Source organism: Caloenas nicobarica, chromosome 13 (assembly GCF_036013445.1).
Source record: "Caloenas nicobarica isolate bCalNic1 chromosome 13, bCalNic1.hap1, whole genome shotgun sequence".
In the NCBI taxonomy this organism is placed as follows: domain Eukaryota; kingdom Metazoa; phylum Chordata; class Aves; order Columbiformes; family Columbidae; genus Caloenas; species Caloenas nicobarica.
This window is the reverse complement of record NC_088257.1, coordinates 13,340,162-13,356,492: the sequence shown is the minus strand read 5'-3', so window position 1 is coordinate 13,356,492 and position 16,331 is coordinate 13,340,162. Positions and strand designations below refer to the sequence as shown.

At 38.8% G+C, this 16,331-nt stretch overlaps 1 protein-coding gene across 2 annotated transcripts; it reads right to left on the bottom strand.

The window, feature by feature from the left end:
* Window positions 1-2,326: 2,326 nt before the first annotated feature.
* HMMR (hyaluronan mediated motility receptor) lies at window positions 2,327-16,184 on the bottom strand. 2 transcript variants are annotated; one of them, XM_065644133.1, is made up of 18 exons: window positions 16,105-16,184; window positions 14,943-15,041; window positions 14,282-14,358; window positions 13,347-13,427; window positions 12,457-12,645; window positions 12,040-12,126; window positions 11,423-11,523; window positions 10,173-10,247; window positions 8,982-9,160; window positions 8,210-8,358; window positions 7,683-7,876; window positions 6,971-7,087; window positions 6,050-6,208; window positions 4,287-4,439; window positions 4,087-4,186; window positions 3,665-3,841; window positions 2,992-3,154; window positions 2,327-2,393 (listed from the first exon to the last, which is right to left on the bottom strand). In XM_065644133.1, the coding sequence occupies exons 1-18, from the start codon at window positions 16,148-16,150 to the stop codon at window positions 2,374-2,376; spliced, it is 2,166 nt and encodes a 721-aa protein (XP_065500205.1). In that variant the 5' UTR covers window positions 16,151-16,184; the 3' UTR covers window positions 2,327-2,373. The 2 variants fall into 2 exon arrangements, with proteins under 2 accessions (XP_065500205.1, XP_065500206.1); XM_065644134.1 differs by having other exon boundaries at window positions 7,683-7,897; window positions 16,105-16,165.
* Between the last annotated feature and the right edge of the window lie 147 nt (window positions 16,185-16,331).

The following is a 16,331-nucleotide window of genomic DNA, read 5'->3' as shown; positions in this document are numbered from 1 at the left end:
AAAAACCAAACACACCACACACCAACCCCAAAAGTACATAGCCATCATATAAGCACAGTCCTGTAATGCCTGCAATGTTTAGCTTCACTTGGTATACTTTCATCCTTTCACAAACTTGCTTCTTTGATGTAGGACATGTAGAACACCAAAAGTGAGGTTCAGTTAAAAATGTACCTTAACTCAGTGTCCTTGTTTCCATGTTTGAGTTTTAGGGAACTTCCTGTTAACATTCACTTGCCTTAATCTCTTGAAATAAAAGGCTCATTTACCTTTTAAAAGAACACATTAAACTTCCATCTGTTTTGGCATGAAGGCTTCTCATCCAGTGTTGACACTCTGACTTATGAATAGTGATTTTGCCTTTAAAATCCCCCATGAGTAGAACATCACAGAAAACGAGCAACTTTCAGCAATGCTGCATGAAAGATTAACCCCATCTTATGAGAAAGTCTTCAGTATAATAGCTGTGGAGTGGTACTTGTATTATTCTGTTTCAGGTTGTGTGTAGGTTTTACTCCCCACCAACCAGCCCGTTGCTCTGTCCCTGCTGCTCATTAGATGGACTCTGGTTCAACCACCTGCTCACTTCACATCCACCAACTCATGGATATACAGGCCGGGTAACACCAGGATCAAACCCATGTTCTCGTCAAATGGGTCAGACTAATGCACATTTCCTCCACAATTTTGTTTTACTCCATTTAAATATTTTAGACAAAAGTTTCATCACTTTCTCCAGAAGAAGAACTCCAGCATGAAATTACTTCAGCAACTTCCTGATTAAGATCTCTCTCAACACTCTAGGCAAACTGGTAAATGAACACTGAACATTTCTCAGTTCAAATGCCTGAAGTTAATCCTCATCCTCCATCTTCACAGGTTCAAGTAATCCATCAAATACACAAAAATGACATTAACAGACAAGACCTGGCAGTTTCTTTCCTTAGACTTAATACCTAGGAAAGGAGATACCAAAAATGCATAATATGAATTCTCCATAAGCCTGTAATGTCAGTACAAATGGCAATATATTCAACATACTAATCTTTGTATATATATGGCAATATATTTGTGTATATATGTATATATGGCAATATATTCAACATACTAATCTCTCTGCAGCATCCATATGCAGGGTATTAGTAGAGGCACTAACAAGAACAGAGTTCTTCCTTTCACTTAAGTTCCAGTATTTACTTACATATTAAGAGAATTTTACAGGAAATGAGAGGATAAGGAAATTATAGGTTGTACATAATGTACAGTTCAGCTTAATTATTTCTTCTTGAACACTAGAGAATACATAGGCTTTGAGGCAAGACTGACATTGGGCTTTGTTATGAAGATTTATGACTAGAAAAAAAGAACACTAAGTCAATTACACTACGTAATTAGATTTGGGGTTTTATCTCTGGTTTATGAAGGAAATAGACAAATTATTTCATTTAAAACTTTTATTGGGATAAAAATTCCTTATTTTAGATGCAGTCAAACAGGTTCTTTCCACCTTGCCAAAATTCAATTCTGTACAATTGGTGCACATACAGTGGATTCCTCCTATCCAATTAAAACAAGTTCTGTTGTTATTCACCATCACATAGCATTGATCAATTACAACAGCTGCCTATAAAAATATTATGACAATTTAGTAGTCCAGTGAGCAAAGCATGCATAAAATAGACATTTCTGTTAAGACACTAATCTTAGCCACAGTATGCCAACCTGTAGGTAAATGCAGTCAATTTGAGTTCGACCTGAAAATCCTCTCCTAAAGATCAACAGTTCCAATAATATCTAGCCCCTGGATTTAAATTAGCACATCCTGGATACAGATCCCATTAATAATATCAAAACTGACTGTACAGTGCAATTTTCTACATTCATTCTGTATTATGTAGACCACAGAAGAGGGGTCTTGGCAGCATTCCTGCCATTGGTATTAAAACAACCATAAATGGCAAAAGTAATTTAACATAAAATTGCAAACATGAGATAGATGCAAAAAACCATCTTTCATTAAATCAGATTTCATTTGTCATCCTCATTCTCCAGCGCTTATTCACCTTTTCTGAACTGAAGCTGCTCTGTCAAAAACAAGCTAAGCAGTTTCAGGATGAAAAAAGAGTGGAACAGTGAACAGTTCTCAGTTCAAGAGTGCAACGATGTTACCAGGAATCTGGAACAGTCACCTATGGCTTCCCAGTATCACTGCAACCATAGTTTTCTAAGAATATATTGTTTTACACCATTCTCTAGTACTCCTACTAATTGGCAGTATATACAGCATCCAAGTTCACCTTGAACAAGTAGTCTGTTGAAGTTTTCTGTAGTACATGGATTTATTAGCAATTTATATTTCTTAATAACAAGAAATTAACTTCTGATTTTATTACCTGCAATAGAAAAAAGACTACTAAGTTTGGGTTTTTCCGCTATTGCTCCCACCACATCAAATAATTATTTGTTTGCTGGGGGGGAAGGAAGGCATCACATTCCACATAAACATGCAAGCCAGAATTTCAGACCCTGAAGTATACTGTAAAATGAAGGTCTGGCTGATATCTATACCTTTCCACACTCTCTGCTACACTGCTTCCCTTTGTGCACCCCTACGCTCTTGCCGCCTTTCACTCCACATCCTCCTGCGGGTCTTTTGCATCTTACTTTTCCACCTATGGAGTACAAGGATGGAGTACAAGGTCCTGCCAGACAGCAGCTCAAGGACCAGGGCTCAGACCTCTGGAGCAACTTGACCCCCACCAGCCACGCAGGAGACCCTGCCCAGGGCAGGGGGACAAGGACCCGTGCTGGGAAACACACCAGCAAGTTGGAAGTGCCCCGTGGATGCAGCCTTCCCACATCTGCTGGGAAGCACACATGAAATGGCACTCTCCTTGCTTCTCCAAATGCAGCACTCTGCAAGACTGTCATACAACCTTCCATTAGGTTTAAGAGGTACAAGAACATGGTTACATGAATATTGAAGCTTACCTTCTTTAAAAGGAGTTTTTGGAGGAACATTTTCCTTGCTGTCATGCTGAAAAGCTTTGGAAGGATCAAAACGCTTGATACCCTGAATTGTACATAGCTGCTGCTGAAGACTCTTGTTGGTTTGCTTTTCTTTAGCTAGCAATGCACGCAATTTTGAAACATCCTGAAGAAAACAAAATTTAGAAGTAAATTTAATAACAGAAGAGACTGTTGCATCATTTACTGCAGTGGCCTTTTTAACTAATGCTAAACACAAACATACCCAATTTTTGGCAATGTACACCAAACATATAGGTGTAGAGAACCCAGCACCATTGTAGAAATGCTGTGTACCACCACTAAGCAGTAAGGTGGCCTGAAACTTTGAGGTGCTGCTTTCAGTTTTTAGTTTACTAATCTAGAACCTCCAAAAGAGAAAAGAAAAATCAAGCAAGCTAAGACTAGGGGTAGTTATTTGCACTGGTGATCCCTCTGTATATGATATAGTCAGCTGAAACTAGAACAGATTCTCTTGCTGCTTCTGGAGGCCGGTGGTTTGTTCTAATCTAGCTTTTGCAGGGAATTGAAGAACCCTAGAAAGGAAGTAGTTTGCAAGATTCGTGTATAAATATTTAGAGCAAAGGAATCAGGCAAATGATTAACTTAGAAATTTCCAACTTTTCACTTCACAAACCTGCTTCAGGTGGGTATTCTCTTCCTTCAACTTCATAACATGCTTGATTTTTTGCTTCTGGTTCTGGTGGCCAAGTAGTTTAGCATATGCATCACTTAGTTTACTCAGTTCTTCTTGGGCTGCACCGTGCTCATTTAAGAGTGCATTCTTCTCTGCTTCAAATGCATCTAGTTGTTGCTGAAATACATATTGAATCCTTAAAAATCTCCAAATTAAACACAGCTTGTTACTGAACTGAAATCTACAAAGAAAGATTGGTTTGGGAAGGGGAATAGCTGGCTTGAGGCATAGTAACTTAGGAAACCATCGCAGGATAAATGCCTTAGAATAGGAAAAAGCACTACTATTTCTCAAGAGCAGAACTTGAGTCAGCTGTACAAGTCTAAAATCAGATATGCATAAACTTTTACTTCATAACACACCTGAAAAGGCTTAGTTTTGTTACGTAAATCTTCATAGAGATTACGCCAGGTCTTTATCTCTTCTTTTAAGCTAGAGGTTACATCTTCATTTATGTTTTTCCTAAAAAGAAGTAGAGTTTCATTATGTTAATTGTTAGCTTTCAGCACTTCACACTAAAACTTCGTGCTGTAATATGAAGGTTTAGTTTGATACAAGTCACCTTGATCTTTCCGCTTCAAGTTTTCTTTTCAGATCTTCAGTTTGCTCTTCCAGCTTTTCCTGAAGTTTAGCCATTTGTGCAAGGCAAGACTCTCTTGTTCTCTCTGTTTCTGCTTCTTTCAGTGCAAGCTTTGTCTGGACTTCTAAAAGCATCCTGAGGAAAATATAACCCATCCTTAATGAACTCTATTTTTTTATTTAAACACTGCTCTAAATCTGAAAGCACAAGTAACCATGATTGAAAAACCTATTAATAGAAGAACTGAAATAAAGGTTTGCACAAATAGTGCTACACGAGAAGAACAACAATACAAAAAGCAATCAAGTTCAAGACACAGTATTTGAAATTTCTCCTACAAGGAAGCAAGCAGTGTTTTCGAAGAACACAAAAGATGTTTCTTATTTATGACTGTTTAATGCAGCAGCTTTCAGTGGAAGACACTTCAGTAGTTAGACTTCACATGCAGATGTTCACTCAGAAACTAGTCAAGATTGTTCAGTGTGGATGTATTCAAGGGTTCCAAAACTCTACACCTAAAGCATAGTCTTCCCTCTCTAACCTCAACTACTTGTTACATCATTTAGATGGAGACTGAGAATCCCTTCCCTGCCACACTCAACCTGCAAATTGAACAGGAAAAACACTCTTCAGCTGTTTTTCTTTTACCAGCTCTAATGGAAACTGGAAGCAATATTAAGTAGGTGCGAAAGAAAGAATGGGCAAATTCTTAAGCAGCACAGGTGTTTTAAAATAAGCTAAGATATGCTGTAATTGCCCTTCAGACTATCTTAATGTACTGGCTGTGGGTGAAGACAACAGCAGAAGCATTACAAAACTTTGAGGCATTTTATAAATCAAAGAGACAGAGTAGGGAAGATGATAAATGCCCAACTCAGTTTGGCTAAAACAGCATTTTAATTTATCCACATGCAACAGTTCAAAAGATTAGAGCACCCTTGTTGACTTAAAGCCAGCTTCAACTTCAGAAGCCAGCTACAAACCACATTGTAACAAGTGGGGCGGGAAATCTTCCAGCACATACACACTATGTTCCACAATGCAACTCCCACCCCCAGTAACCACAGTTGCCTAAGGCAGGTGATCACACACCAGGACCTCCGAACAGCGAACTCCCACTCTTCCTCAAATAGTCATTACTTGCCCAGAGCAAGGGATTGCTCGTGCCCTGCACAGTGAACTGTGAGGAAAACACAGACCACTAAGCTGCTGCCAGACAGTCACAGGAACATATCTTCAGCTGGCAGACTACAACAACTGCTTGGCTGTCACTACTTAGCTGCACTGCTGTGCTTTCTCTTAGGCAGAGAGAAGGTCTTTGTTTACCTCCCTGCAGTGTGGTAATTCATGGGTAGTTAATTGGCACCTGCTTGTGAGCAGAATTTGGGTGACCCCTGCATTAAGTATGTTTTTCTGCCCCTGTGGATCTTATTTGTGGAACAGTGACTGTAACTTATATTTCTGATGAAGACAATATCCCAACATATTTCAGTTAAATATTTTCCTTTTCCTGTATGTTGCACATAAAGGAAAAATTCAAAGCAACTGACCAGTTTTCTAATGCATATAAAGGTAATGAATTTTACCAATTGATACTTTCAACCCTCACCACTGGAAAAAGGAAGAACCTTCAGCTTACACCAAATATTCATTTCATTTGATAGAGTACCATGTTAAGTTCTAGTTAAGAAGGCAAGCCTTAGTTGGCATTCTTTAGCTTAAGGAAAAGTTAGTCTGTCTAGTACCTTGCACATTCTTCTTTCGCTTTGTTTTTAGTGTTCTCAGCTTCCTGAAGCAGCTGTAGATTATCTCGGCCTATTTTTTTTTGGTTGTTAACTTCTTCTTGCAGAGAGGTGTTCTCCAGTTTAAGACTGCATATTTCTTCAGCTATTGTCTTCTTATAGCTGGTATTCCAATGCAAATAAGAAAAATCTTGTTACTTTAGACAGAATACAGATGGACATGTTCAAGCCTTACAAGAGCAACACAAGGTCATGCTAACAAGAGATTTTATAATCTGGAGATATGGCAGTGTTCTGGCACTGATAAATCCAGAGTTAAAACAACCCACATTTCCTTAGAGCCATAAGCAGTAACACTGACAAATTCTGTGATACAGATATTTTCATATTTTGGTGTATATTTTAACACACAGACAACCTACTATCTGCAGCTTACATTGGCAAATAACCCACTGGATCCTTCCTGAATGCCTTGCATACTCAGCAATAACAGTATCACTTCCACAACCTGAATATTTTGGGAGGAAAAACATGAAGAGCTGTAGGAGAATCCTCTCAATTCAGTACAAGTTTTGAGTCTAAACAAGGTCTTTTTGCAAGAGGTTTTAGTGCAAAGAGAAAACCGTCGTAGTTGCAACTCTCACTGAGATTAAAGAGCACTCGAGTATTCTAACTGGTTATACTTTGGATGAAGAAACATCCAGTTTCCTGAACTAGATCCTGAGCATGTCATTACACCTGACTAGTACTCAAAAGGAATAAGTGAATTTCTTCATGTCAAGTAGTCCTTCACAAAATCCTCTGCTCTAATGCTGTACCAAAACTCGTACACAGTTTTAAGTACCAAGGCACATGAACAAACAGCATATTTTATTGTAATCTTTGAGACAATCCCTATGCTAGGTCTTAATGAAACTTAAATACCTTTCAAACTCAGCAACAGTCTCTCCAAGTTTACGCAGTGTATTGCTGTGCTCTTCCTGGATTTGCAAAATAGCATTGCTCTGCATTTCTTTGATTTGCTCCAGCTCAGCATTCTTCCTGAAATAAAAATGCAACATTCCACTCTGGAGATAAAGATGTCTGAACACATTCCCAAATACTGTTATCAGTTACAGAAAGCTTGCAGTGGCAGCAATAAGTTGTGACAAATCAGTTACTTTTCTGCCACAACTTGTCACATATTAGAACACAATAATCACGGCAGATTTCATTAAGCATTTCCCCTTCCCTTATTTTCAAATATAGCTATAGAACAGATCAGACACCTAATAGCAAACTTTCAATAAGTGACAGGAAGAAACAACTTGCTTGAAAGTCTTTCCTAGTCATTGACCTCTCCAGGGCAGTAACACCCAGCACAACACATATGGCTTACCCTTCACAGCACTATTACCACAGTCCTGGCATTTTGAGCAACTCTCAGCTCACTAATGAAACAGTTTTAAGACAATATTAAACTGATTTGAGTCTATCAGATTCATTAGGTCCTATCAATCATCAACCACCAGCAAGAATTATATTTAGATCTGTTCAGGTCTCTAAAACCCAAATTAGGCTCAGAAGCCTTGTTTATGGTACTGATGTAACATTTTTCCTTTGAAAGCTTTAGAATCAGAAAGTTTATTTCACAAACCCTTTCAACTTTACTTCCATCTGTGCAAGTTCAAGAGCTTGGGATTTGATTTCTTGCTCCAACTGCTTCACCAACTTCTCAGCTTTCTTCTCCTTAGCATGCAATTTATTCAGCTCATTCATTGTATCATTCAGCTCTTCTTCCAGAAGACGTCTCTCATGTGTTACTTCATCTTGAAACTCTCGTAGCTTCTCCTGCAATGATGCAGATGACTCCTGCATGCCAGAGTGTGACAGATTTTAAAGCTACCCGTACTTTCCTAGATAAAGACTCATTTGCAGTGTTTGAACTTTAAAGCACAAGAATAAGGTCAAACCTACAGGAAAAACCAAAACACCCATCATACCAGCTACGATTCTTCAAGGTACGGGACCACACACAGTTTCTGCTGGCTAGCACCCACTTGTGCATTCCACAGGTAAGACCATTATTAATACAGCAATCTCATGCATACTGAAATCAGAGCCTTTAGTGCCAGTCAGTGGGGTCAGAGTCTATTTTTAGACTGATCTGCAGACTGCATTTACCTTTTCTTGCTGCAGCTGAGAAACCATCTCCTCATGTTTCTGCAGCAGTTTTTGGTGTTCTTGTTCTTCTAAGCCAATTTTTTTTTTGAGATCTTCTATTTCAGCATTCATACTCAGGAATTTTCCTCTGCTCTCAGACAGCTCTTTCTCTGCATAGAGGGAATCGTCAGTATAACGCAAATTCCCTTCTCTATCTTCTAAGAACTACAACACCTATTCTTCATCATACTTCCGTCCTAGCCTTGAAGTTAGTTAGGCAAGGGCGAAAAACCAACCAACCAAAAACCAGCCAATAAAACCCCCAACCCGACCAACATAAACAAAAACCAAAATCACATCTTAAACCTATCTGGAAACTCTTCTTTGGATCAAGCAATTCAGAACAGCAGCATGGCTGGGGAAAAACAACTCAATGATTTCCCCAAAGCTTCTTCCACATAATGCTAGTGCATACAAGCCACCTGGTAAAGAGTCATTTGTGTTCAGCTTTCAGATTAAAGGCATTCCTACTATGTAAACTATTTTCATTCTGTATTATCTACCTCAGTAACCCCCTCCACAGGAATAGAAAATTTAGACTTAACATGTCAGATTGAAGGTAGTTTCCATAACTTAGAAATACGCTCTGCTCTTTTCAGCTGGAGCCCAGAGACATGACTTTTAACTTAGAACAAACCAGTCTAAATTGACATTTTAGAACAAACCTATTTGAGATGCTTTAAGACATCAGTGATCCCATGTAAGTGAAGAGCACACAAGCACTAACGGTTACCTTTTTCTTGTTCAAGCAATTTACACCTTTCATTAAGTTCATTTATCAGCTTAAATGATTCTTCCTCTTTCCTTGTGAGGGTATGCCTCAAGATCTTGATGTCTTGGTCTTTCTTTATCAGTGTCTCCTCCATCTGGGCAACATTGAGTTTGTATTTCTCAACTGTTTCTGCAACAGTGCTATAGGAGAAAATTCAGGTACTTGTTATCACTGTATTTGATTTGTAAGCTTACACTTCAGCACAATGGAAAAAGGCTTAGAACTATTGTTTTCCAATAGGAAAACTGCCTTCACCTGTTTTATCAGCAACACTTTCTGCACATTAAGACAGGTTAATTAAAATAAAAAGTAATTTACTTCAACATTGATGTTTTGTTTTAAAATAAACTTATGCAGTCACAGATAAAATATAAAGGTTCAATTAAAATAGAATTAGTTACTATAATTGATATATAGATAACTGTTACATCCAGGTTGTGGTGTGTTTTTTTTTTTTTTTTTCTTAACAAAGCTGAGTTTTGTCAGAAAAGCATACACATTAATAAACCAGATTTTACAAGAATAAGCAGAACCTGGAGATATACAGCCACTTAATGAGGAATCTCTTAATGAGTAAATTGACAGGGGGAGGGCAAAGAATGAACTACTTGTATTTAAATACTTTTTATTTTCACCGTGTTCTAAGCTAGGGACACATTATTATGTTTTGATAGAGTTTTGATCACTTACAAAGCACTGGATTAGTGAGTTTTACAATCAGAATGATGCTCATACACACATAATTCACCACAACTCTTGGATGCAAATCAGAGTGCTGCAAAACTCACTGGAAGCCAAGATTGAGAGTTTTTCTTTTTCCCTATTGTACATAGTTTTACAAGTGATGACAAAAGACATTTCTGCCAGTACCTTAGAGGGAAAGGTTTTCTTTATGGCTCAGGCTAAAAACATGATTTCAGGACCCTAATACAAAACTCTTCTGTATTCTTAGCCCAGAAAAACAGAAGCATTTAGAAAAATAAAATATCTTACAACTCCTTTCCATTGTGTAGAAAAATAACAGATTTATTTTCCTTCTCAATTTTAATACTGTTAAACAGAATTGTTGCCAAGGTTCTACTTCAGTCACAAGTGAGGCTTGGTTTTACTGCCTTTTAATTTGCCCAGTCATATTCAAGAACAATTCATTACCTGAGCTCTGTGATATATTCCAGGAGTTTTTCAGTGTCAGACTTTTTTTCAACTTTCTCTCTCTCAGTAGCAGACCTAAAACCAGGAAATTTTCATGAAGAATGTATCTAAACAAATTCAGTGATACTTTTAAGTTATTTGTTTACAGATAAGAAAATATAAATAAACCATTGACTCATGACTTATTGTAATGCATCCTTTACATAATCCATTTGGGCTGACAAACTGGTATTGGCTCTAAGAAGTGATTCTACCCTTTTTTTGATACTTATTCCATACGGTCTTCTCATTTGTAGTAAAGATGCTGAGCCACATACTGCTGCAAACAAGTATGCTAGAACAGCTGCATTAGCTAAACAAATTATCATTGCCTCCCTTGGTGAATTGCACTATCTGCATTATTAGCTTTATTACTACTCTAATGTGAAGTATAAAAATTCTGCTCATATTTGAGCACTTGGATGTTAGGTAAATGAACAAAACATAAGGATGCTGCAGTGCCAATCATGCAAAATTGAGATAAAACCTTAAAAGTTCATCCTTCTTAGGTCACCAACCTATATATTAGAACACTGTTCCTCTGCAGCAAATGATATTCGGGCAGAACAGTTAATTTGGAATTCTCCCTTCCTACGTGCAGCTGCTTCAGCCAAGACACTTGGCATTTGCCTTTCTTCAGAGAATGCAGCTCCTAAGAAGCAAATTTGAAGGCACCACAACTGCTCTTCACTACGCTTAGCTGGAGAACACACACATGTTCATCCAATCTGCACCAAATACCTGGCTGCTGGATTAAGATCTCAACTCCTGATCCAAAGCTTTTTCACTCTTCCTTATTCCTAACTTACCAGTCTAAAGGGCCAGACACTGAAATATCCAATCCACATGAATGTCTTGCTCCAAGGTGAACAGCAATTCTTTTCTCAAGATACATCTCTTCCCTCCCTACCCCTTATCCAAGAAAACTCCACCCCTACCATAGTGAAAGACAAAGGGTTGAGACGATACAGTTCGACTTTCGGGAAAAAAATTAGATACACTAAAGGAACAACATTTGGTATGTTCATTTTATAAGAATACAGCAGTTCCTAAAATCCATCAAATTTATTCCATGTCACAAATACTAATAACTTATGTTCCTTCTCAGTAGGGAGATAGCCTGTATTTTCCCTAAGCTACATGCTTTCTATACAGTATGAGCATGTAAGCACAGCTAGATGACAATGTCAATTCCCTTCCTTACTACTTACAGTTTTTCTTCTAACTGTGCTACTTTTCCTCTTGAATGCTCTAGATTCCTTTGCACTTCCTGCAGCTTCATTTCCATGTCTTCCTGCTTTGCAAGTGCAGTCTTAAAGAAAAAGACAAATATTACCACTGAAAAAAGATTTAGCAAAAAAAATCCATTGTCTAAGAGGCAGTGGTAAACTGAAATCAATTCATAACTACAGCTTAATGATAGCACTTGGTACCAAGATAAATGTGATTCTAAGTATACCTCTGTAGAGGTATTGGCCATTTGTTAAAACAGCCACCACCACCATCCGAAAAATGCAAAGATTTAAGAGAGCTTCAAACTATACTTGGGACTACTGGTTTTCAAAGACATTAATAGTCTGACCAACACATTTATATTGTTGCAGAGCTATTTCTAGTCTTGCTTTTTTGAACTCAGATTTACTCTGCACATCAATAGCAAAATCAAGAACATTGATTGTTTGATCTTTATTTTCACTCTACAGAAATTAGAGGAAACTACCGCCTTGAGGACAGAAACAAAACATGATCTGCAGTTGTGTTGTAAGCCATTCATTGTCTGTTCCGCAACAGCTCAGAATTACTATTCATGCAGTGCAAACAGTCATACCTTTTCCTTAGCATCCCTCATGTTTCTGAGCTTCATTAACTCCATGCATAGGCTGCTCATTTTCTTCTGCACATCATCTTCAGACAGCTTATTAGAGATGAACGTAAAACCACTAAGTGTAACTCCTTCATACAGCTCTTCAGACAAGCTTTTAAAAATGCTCCCCTCCCACCCTCAACACTGATCTCTGCCCACCCTTGAGACAGATGTTCGCAGGTCTGGCTCTGTCTTTAGACAGAAAAGCATGAGATCACAAACCAGACACGCTCTGTCCCTGTGCCAACGAAGGGGCACGGGGAATGTAAAAGACAGACACTGATCAGCAGCTAAAATTACCTCTTGCTGAGGAAGCTTAATAACAGCAAAGGCAAAGCAAATACAAAGGCAAAGCAAATATGTGCTTATTCGTCTGAGTACCTTCGACTTTAGTAGTTCATTGGCTCTTGTTAGCTCCAGAAGCTGTTTTTTTAGACATGCAACATTTGCCAAAAGAGAAGTTTTCTCCTGAACTGCAGCACTCAGCTTTGCTTCAGTCTTAACCAAATCCTCATCCAGAGCCTGAAGTTTTTTATCCTGCTCTCCACGCTCTCGCACCAATGCACGGATCTAAAACAAGAGGTATCTTCTTTATTTCCTATTATTGTGCTTCTTCAATAAGTTTGTGTGTGTGGTTTTCTTGACTGTATTAACTTTCATTCAGAATACATATCTTCAACTCTGTCATTCACAGGAAAGGAGATAACAGAATCACCACAGTTCTCTGTGATTACACACCACAGATTTGCAATCCTAGCATTTCACCTGACTTATTTTATGCTACTGAGGCAGTACAACATGTTAAAGTTAGAAGAGTTTCTGCTTCAATTTGCAACAGAAGCAAACTCTCCTCTTTGGTTGTGGAATATAAAACCAGAATGTGACACTGAGACAAACAAGGCATAGATTAGTACACAGAAGAGGACTGAAAATGTAAAACTCTGTCAACTTTGAAAATATGTCGATTATTAAGCAAAAATCTCAAACAGTTAAATAGAACCTTTTTGTGGTACAGAACATAAGACTTGGGCTTGTTTTTTTTAAAAAAGAACTTGCATAGCTATTCATAATTTGTAGGAATTAATGTAATTCCATTAACAAAGCCCATGTTTTCTACACACCATAACAGCTGATAATCTCTGCTTTGCACAGAGCTGTTTGCAAACTACTTTTATGCTATGGTATGCAAAAAGAGACTAATTTTACTGACATGTATTTTTTATGGTAACTGAGAAACACTATGGGATTGTACTCACATAATGTATACATACCTCCTTCTCCAGTGTCTTCTGTTTCTTTTTCTCTTTCATAAGGATAAAGTCTTTTTTAGGCTTCAGAGTCACATTAGCTGGCTTTTGAAAACAGATGTATAACAAATATTTAAACTGATCTCTAGCTGCATACTAGTTTACCACCACAGTTAAATGTAAGAGTGGCTGCCTTCATACAGACAATATTACTAAAAATACACATAAACAAAATAACAAGCAAGCATCTCTCTCCACACACGGGGCAGACAACTATCAGGTTAGGATGGATTTTAGCATTGTACTTTCTCTCAAACATTATGCTGAGTGGACAGCTCATAACATTGTGACAGGAAGAATATTATTAAAGTTCAACATATTAACATCCACTGAACTCCATTAAAAAAATAAAACCAGCACTTTAACTACAGGTTTGCCTGCAGAATTTTATCCTACATGATGAATACTAATAGACTAAATAAGTCAAAGCTACATTTTTTCAACTTGTTAACCTGTGCATCCTGAAATCTGTATCTTCACAGACTGCACTGAGAACCTGTATATACAGTATCTTCCCCTCTTTGTTTCTTTTACCGCTAGGTTTCTGCTCTGCTCTGGCCACCACATGAAGGCAGAAACACTGTTTTGTTAAAAAAAAAAGAAGCAGTCACACTATTAATTACATGGTCAGTGAGTCAGTGAAAGGCAAAAAAATCCCAGCATTATAACAACAAAGACAACAAGCCACTCCATAGCACCAAGTAATGATCACATGATCTCCAAAGACACTGCAATTTTATTTTTCCTTCTTAGTTCCTAAGGAAGAGAGGCACAATAATGTTTCATAGCCTACTCAGGTAGGTTAACAGTAACTGTATAGAGGGGCTACATGATTTAGCTAGTCACAGTGAGATTTAATGGAATTTAGCAGTGCCACAACCACCACAGAACAATCTTACTGTTGATCTAAGAGATGCAAATCTCCTTCCAGTTACAGGAGTAGGTGCAGTGTTCTCACTGTGCAGACTTGACTCACCTGCAGGAGGATGCAGAAAAGAACGGTGAAGGAAGAGGGTGTGGATGCACATGGTGAGGGAAATTTAACCAAACTAGACAAGGTTAATTGACTTTTTATACAAAAGACAGAATGCCACCTGATTATTAAACTATCCACTTCACAACACAGTGCCAGCTGTTTTCTTACTGCAATCAGGCAGTTCAGTATTAGTCATGTGGGCACTTAACAGACTTTTTGAGCCAGTTTTGAGAATTCTGCTTTTGCCAAGTTTCCCCCACCACCCTAGATCCATGTAATCAATTTTCAGCTGAGGGATGCTTTATATCTGAAAAACCCATCACTAAAAACAAGGTTAACAAAGTAGTTAAGTAATTTATTTGGTCTCCATAGGTCTCCCTAACTAGCAGAGGTCACATACAGAGCAATTTTTGGAAGATTCCGTTAGACATGTTTTTACAGCTGCTGCCCCCTAGAGCTGAAGGTGGGCAGTGAGCCCCTGCAACTGAAAACAACTTCTAAACAAGAAGCAAGCAGCAACAGCCTGTAAGCACTAACAATTGCAGCATTCAATAGTATTCTGTGCAACTTTCAGGACTACTTACTCTTCTGCTTCCTAACCCGTTGAGATGTTTCAGAGGTCAGAGAACTTTTCAGCGCATCTGAAGATTTAACATCTCTGGATCCTTGTGATGGGGTATATACTAGAAATGAGATTTTCAGAACAGCAGAAAACTATTAATGTAAATGATAAGGCTTTCAACTTCAATGAGTTGATGCTGGTAACACATCTAAGTTAAATCTGTTTAAAAAAAGGAAAAATCAAAACCAACCAACAACTCCAGTTTCAGTTCTCCTCATCTTCCCTATAAACACAAAGGAACTATACAGCACACGTGGTGGGGAAAAGGGCTCTTTCTTACACCACTAATAAAATTAGAAACTGTGATGTACATATACAATATTGCAATGCATCTTATTAGTGATAGCAGTGCATTAACTTCCATAAAGAAAAAAGCCAAACGATTAGAGGACCCTAATGCTAATTGATGAAAAAGCCAGTCTAAAGTGGTAAAGTAAAAAATGCAAACTTAACTGTTTTTAAAGTGTCCTCCAGTTTTGAAGATGTTGTTGAATCCCAAACTTTTCCTCCAAAGAACTAAGTTACTTATAACTCTTATAAAATAGTGTTTTGAAAAGGTAAACAGCTTGAAGGAAAACAGCGGACAGAAACAAGATAGCTAGAAATTCTTATTGTTATAGTCAGGTGGTCTCAAGACCAGTAAACACTTATCCACTTGCTTCAGCTTTCTGCAAATGAGAGCAACATCATTGAACACGATAAGAGGTGACAGCAGCAGAGAGGCATTTAGCTACAGCCAAAACCACATTGTAACGCACTTTTACATTAGCAAGCTCTCTGAGGGGCAGCACTGCAGTGCCACTCGTTCTGTAGGTTTCTGTGGTAGTTTTGCAGCACGATATTCGACAGCTAGTACATCGTTGTTTGTCACTGCTCTGTTTACTACACACATATATATATATTCACGCTTATATTTAGTAGCCGTTTACCTATGACCGAGATTCGACCTGAGGCCGCAATATTTTTCCTCAGGAGGAGCCTCCCGCGGGGATTCGGACAAGACGCCTCACACAGGCCGTTACGGGCAGGACCGGGACACGCCGAGGTAACCGCCGGCCGCTCCGCCCGCACTCGGGCCCCCGTCCCCGCCGCCCCCCACTCCCAGGGCACCGCCGCGCACGTACCGGAGCTCTCGTTGAAGCGCCGGAGCGGAGCCCGAGCAAAGGCCATGACCGCGGACAGGACCCGCACACCCAGCCCGCAGCGCCACCGGCCGCCCGCGTTCAAAGGGACCAACGGCCCCCACGCGCCCTGGCCAGCCAATCACCTCCTCCCGTTCGGTGCTCGCTGAGCCAATCAGCGCCCCGCACACGGAGCACGCGCACCGTGGGTGGGCGGTACCGGGAGGCTG

Bases quoted from the DNA above. Each gene is read 5' to 3' on its own strand.
- HMMR (XM_065644134.1), bottom strand. From the start codon at position 16,150: ATGGCCTTTGCTCGGGCTCCGCTCCGGCGCTTCAACGAGAGCTCCG. The intron at 7,088-7,682 runs GTTTGTGAAATA...TTTTTATTTCAG, and splicing joins ATGGAAGTAAAGTTGAAAGG to GAAGAATGCTGAGCTGGAGC. The intron at 6,209-6,970 runs GTATTTAAGTTT...TTGGAATACCAG, and splicing joins ACTGTTGCTGAGTTTGAAAG to CTATAAGAAGACAATAGCTG.